The sequence below is a fragment of the Sinocyclocheilus grahami genome, unplaced genomic scaffold (assembly GCF_001515645.1).
Source record: "Sinocyclocheilus grahami isolate Dianchi unplaced genomic scaffold, SAMN03320097.WGS_v1.1 scaffold153.1, whole genome shotgun sequence".
NCBI lineage: Eukaryota > Metazoa > Chordata > Actinopteri > Cypriniformes > Cyprinidae > Sinocyclocheilus > Sinocyclocheilus grahami.
In genome coordinates, this window is record NW_015505332.1 from 2584224 (window position 1) to 2589621 (window position 5398).

Sequence of the window (5398 nt, forward strand, 5' to 3'; positions counted from 1 at the left end):
AATAATCACTTTAATGTAGCTTGCGCCAACAGTTGTACACAGAAGTTGTACACTTTTTTTATGGATGGGTGATTTTTATTTAAGTTCTTTTGGACTGAAGCAATGCAACACCCCCTGAGTGGCATTAAACAGCTTGAAAGATCAAAGACAATTTTTAATACAACTCCGACTGGATTCGTCTGAAAGAAGAAAGTCATATACACCTAGGATGCCTCGGGGGTGAGTAAAACACAGCCTAATTTTCATTTTTGGGTGAACTAACCCTTTAAGGCTAATTTCTAATGTCCACAATGACGATGTTGGAAAAACAGCAACAATTCAGTTAAACCGAATGATCATGTACCTGCGAAAGGCTGTTATCCAGCGCCCGAGCTCCAGGTTGCAGTATGGGCTGGTGCGATCGCAGCATACGTACAGCTGTACGGTGTGATCCCAGTGAGCACATGTCTCGTCCCTGCGGCCGGGACAGGACAGGGAGGCGTCCAATTCCAGAATATCATAATCCATGAAATCTATATACAAAAACAGACAGAATTAGAGAAAAAAATGTCTAGCTTTGAATGATAGGTCTGTCACGTCATGGTGGATGTTACTAATGTGAAGCTCAAACCTCCAGGCAGATCCACCACTGCTTGAGCTCCCGTCTCTCCCTGCATCAGATGACGATCAAACACAGGCACTATAACGGCAGGCTGACTCAGCTGCTCCTGCAGAGCCTCATTGAATGTGAACCTACAGAATTAAATAAATGTGAACTGGACATAAGAAAAAAGGTGAATTATGATACCATAAGTTAGTGATGGTAACGGCCAGGACAATAATTGGACAATATTTAGCAATTTTACGATTTTAAGATCAGCATTTCGCACATACAGTATTAGCACAATATCAGCTGTCAGCACCCAGTTCTCCAGATATCCCCATGGCATTGGCCATCAGTCAATCACTACATTCAACATTCATCACTACTTCTCACTCGATTCAAATTGTGACAACTAGCCCCGGTTTCCAGTACATGCACTAAACATGAAGACAGATTGTTTTGAGTGGATTGAACACACAAATGTTTTAAACATGATAAGTATTACCTGTTAAGTGGATGAAATATTCACCAACCAGATATCAGTTTTCGGTTACACTTTATTTTAAGGTGTCCTTGTTACCGTGTAATTACACCATTTAAAGGGGTCATATTATGCAATTTCAATTTTTCCTTTCTCTTTGGAGTGTTACAAGCTCTTGGTGCAGAAAGAAGATCTGTAAAGTTGCAAAGACTAAAGTCTCAAATCCAAAGAGATATTCTTTATAAAAGTTAAGAGTCAGCCACGCCTACCTAAAACGGCTCGTTCTAACACGCCCCCCAGAAGACGCTGTGTGCTTCGTTGTGAAAGCGAAACTACTTTGTTTGGTCTTCCAAAAGAGGACGATATCCGCTTTGTCATGCCTGGAGCTGATCCGTGCTGGTCGCTGAGGGAATACATCAACTTCGTGCTGTGGATCGCCGGATCGGCTTTCATCGTGGAGGAAGCGGAGTCCAGCCCGGGGTCGTCACATGTGGCTGCCGCAAGCCCGCCGGCCTCTCTGTTCTCAAGCCCGCACGCCGCCGCTCACTCTAGCCTGCCGTGTGTTTCGTTGTGAAACAAAAGCAAAACGAAAAGCGAAACTACTTAGACTTTAGCCTTCCAAAAGAGGACACGACTAGAAATCAGTGGTTAAGTTGTATTTACAACACTGTTCCAGAACACTTCAACCCAAATATTCAGATGTGTGCAGCACATTTTATGGAGGACTGTTTCCTGATCCTGGGAGAGTAGACTACAATGCCGGCTGTTCTGACTCACAGACTGTAAGTATGTTTTTTATATTTAAAGAATTTGCCACTGACGATTCAAACACGAATTTTGAGCAGTGTAGAGTAGCACTTTTTATTTGTCATTTCTCCGATCACAAACGCAGACATGGTTTTATGTTTACACGGCCGCTTTTCAGACCGATGAGCTTTGCAAAAATCGACGCGTTTCAGAAAGGCGGGGCATAGAGGAGAAACAATAATGTACAATATGTGGAAAATAATGTGTTTTTTGAACCTTAAACCGCATAAACACATTTCATTACACCAAATACACAAAATAATGTTTTTTTTAGCAATATCATATGACCCCTTTAAGTACTGAGTCATATTAATTTACTACATGTACTTACTATATGGTTAGGGTTTAGTTTAGTTTAGTTTAGTTTAGGGTTAATTGCATGTAATTATGCATAATTTATTGTGTATAAAACAGATAGTTCCGGTCCTTGATTGTCATTTCTCCGATCACAAACGCAGACATGGTTTTATGTTTACACGGCGCGATATGCAACGCAACGCGTAAAAAGACAGTATAAGTCATTATAATTCGTAATTATATCCCCACTGGATGCAACAAATGCCTCGTTTATAATGGGTTTTAATGTTTTTGTCTCGTCGCTCCGGCCGGACACGGCATCACAGTATGGTAAGGGACGTAACATTTCCGTCACACGCTTGAGGTATTCGGCCAATCACAACGCACTGGATAGCCGGCCAATCACAGCACACCTCGCTTTTCAGACCGATGAGCTTTGTAAAAATCGACGCGTTTCAGAAAGGCGGGGCATAGAGGAGAAACAATAATGTACAATATGTGGAAAATAATGTGTTTTTTGAACCTTAAACCGCATAAACACATTTCATTACACCAAATACACAAAATAATGTTCTTTTTAGCAATATCATATGACCCCTTTAAGTACTGAGTCATATTAATTTACTACATGTACTTACTATATGGTTAGGGTTTAGTTTAGTTTAGTTTAGTTTAGGGTTAATTGCATGTAATTATGCATAATTTATTGTGTATAAAACAGATAGTTCCGGTCCTTGATTCTGATTGGTTGAGCCACGTTCAAAGCTGTTGTAAATTACTCTAGAAATATACACCTTTGTTTACGTTTGTGTGTTGCTCGGCAACAACTTTGTTGCAACCACAACCGATTCTGAGGAACTACATTGTTTGGTGGAAGAATAATGTTTTTATTAATATCATTACACTTTATTTGCTCGGTTTTATTTTGTGAAACCTTACTACGTATATGGAATAACCGTTTTATAAAAGCAATAAGCCCTGTGAAGCCGTGGTTTACAGTGAATTTATAACAGCTAAGGGGCGTTGTTAGGCAAGAGTCTTCTTGGGGCTTATTGCTTTATTTTATAATAGTAATTACATGTAACATGTGCAACAAGGACACCTTAAAAATAAAGTGTTACCCAGTTTTCTTACCACTGAGCTTGCCAGGCCATGAATCTAAAGGTGGGGTAGAGAAACCAGCCCATCTCAGACAGCGCCCCCTTCTGGTTGATCGCGAAGAAGAAGTTTGGAGAAGGTGTGACCTGGAATGTCACATTCACAGGGCGTCCCTTTCTATCGAAACAATCCAGCTGCAATATAACAAAGAGTGAAAAATTTAAGGGGGTCTGAATACTTTCCGTACCCACTGTATATATAACACTGCATGATTTATCAGCCTGTTTAAATAATACAAGTAATGCTGCAAACGTTGCAAATACACACATAAAGTTCTTAAGTAATAAATAATGAAGTGCTGAAATGTTATTATGACTTGTTTGACAACACACAACCAATCATAAACAGCCTCTGTGCTTATCTTATTCAAAATTCATGTGCCGTCACTAAAACTTTCACATGCGATTTTTCACGTGAAGGAAACTACTTTTGAAGATGACAGCACAAAAATGACAGCAAAAGAATTAAAGGGAATGATAAAAGATATGTTTTATTAATAGGATGAAATATACTGCAGCATTTTTACAGAAGGCCAGGCTGTTATAAAAATAAGTAGTGTGTTTGTATGTTGCATCTTTTTAATTAAAGTTATTAACTTCACAAATATACAAAAAAGAACCACTATTATTACTTGACTTCATCCTAAATTAAAGAAAGAAAGAAAAAAAAACTTTGTCTTTCTCTTTATTTATTCCTTCCCTTTCTAGCTTGTACTTATTTGAACAAATGCCTGAAACTTGGTATTACGAGCACTTCCTGTGTCTGTTTGCCTCTTTAAGAAGAATCGCTTTATGTATTCCCCAGTTGTAAGTCGCGTCTGCAAAATGACTAAATGTAAATGTATTATTTATTTTTAGCTTTCATTTTAATTTTAAGTTTTAGTACTTTTGTTGTGTGCTTTTGTAATTCTATCTATCTATCTATCTGTCTGTCTGTCTATCTATCGTTCTATCTATCTGTCTGTCTTTCTATCTGTCTGTCTGTCTATCTGTCTGTCTGTCGTTCTATCTATCTGTCTGCCATTTTTAGGGACTAAAATTAAAAATCTAAGATTTAGATTTATCGTTCTATCGTTCTATCTATCTATCTGTCTGTCTATCTATCTATCTATCTGTCTATCTATCTATCTATCTATCTATCTATCTATCTGTCTGTCTATCTATCGTTCTATCTATCTATCTGTCTGTCTGTCTGTCTATCTATCGGTCTATCTATCTGTCTGTCTGTCTGTCTGTCTGTCTGTCTGTCTGTCTGTCTATCTATCTATCTATCTATCTATCGCTACAGTGAATGTTTATATATGTGTATACTATATGGTAATAATTGAAATGGTTCTCCAAAGTAATTTTAAAGAATACAACAGTATCATGTTGTCCAAAATCATAATAAAACGTGGTGCTTTGTGGTAGAAAGCAAGCAAGCTACAGTGTTGGTGTGAGATGTTAATGTGATACTGAATGTGTGTCTGTACCCGTGAGCTGCGGCTCTGTACACCTGCTCTCTCATCCAGAGCGCGTCCTGCAGCGCAGTGTCATCCAGGGACAGCAGCAGGACTTCAGTGCTGGACGGCAGATATGTCAGCAGCTCCGACAGAGACTCGCTCCACGTCCACAGACACTCCAGAAAGGCGGATTTATTGGTGAACGCGTGAACGACGAGCGCACTCCTCGAGCCGTTCTGAGGACTGTAAATAAACACTCCGTCCAGAGTTTGCACCTGGAAAGCAGGAGCAACATCACCAGGTTCGAACCCCTCCAGACCTTCAGTGGACCTTCCGTTGTGTCTGGTGCTACCTGCATTCTGCTCCGCAGAGTCTGTGTGCTGCAGGTTATCAGAGGATTTCGCATTTCTCGGAGGAGACGTTGCATTAACGCGAAACGCAGCGCAGAAATATAACAGATAAAAACAAAGCAGCAGAAATCGACAATAAAACATGGTTTTCAGCTGAGAACGGGCATTTCTTTGTTTATGAACACGCACGTGAACTGCACACGCTCCCGAATCTGTGTATCTCGAACGTTACATTGTTTCACTTTTAATTCAAGTTCTTCCTCATTTAGATAAACGCGGGG

At 39.7% G+C, this 5398-nt stretch overlaps 1 protein-coding gene across 1 annotated transcript in view; it reads right to left on the minus strand.

Moving 5' to 3' along the window:
* LOC107592527 (uncharacterized) overlaps positions 1-5398 on the minus strand; it is a 12741-nt gene extending 7343 nt beyond the window's left edge. The window contains exons 1-4 of the mRNA XM_016282059.1: positions 4798-5398; positions 3303-3443; positions 611-732; positions 344-512 (exon numbers count right to left, since the gene is read on the minus strand). Of these exons, the coding sequence (XP_016137545.1) occupies positions 344-512; positions 611-732; positions 3303-3443; positions 4798-5261 (896 nt within the window). The 5' untranslated portion in view covers positions 5262-5398. The remainder of the gene's footprint in view (positions 1-343; positions 513-610; positions 733-3302; positions 3444-4797) is intronic.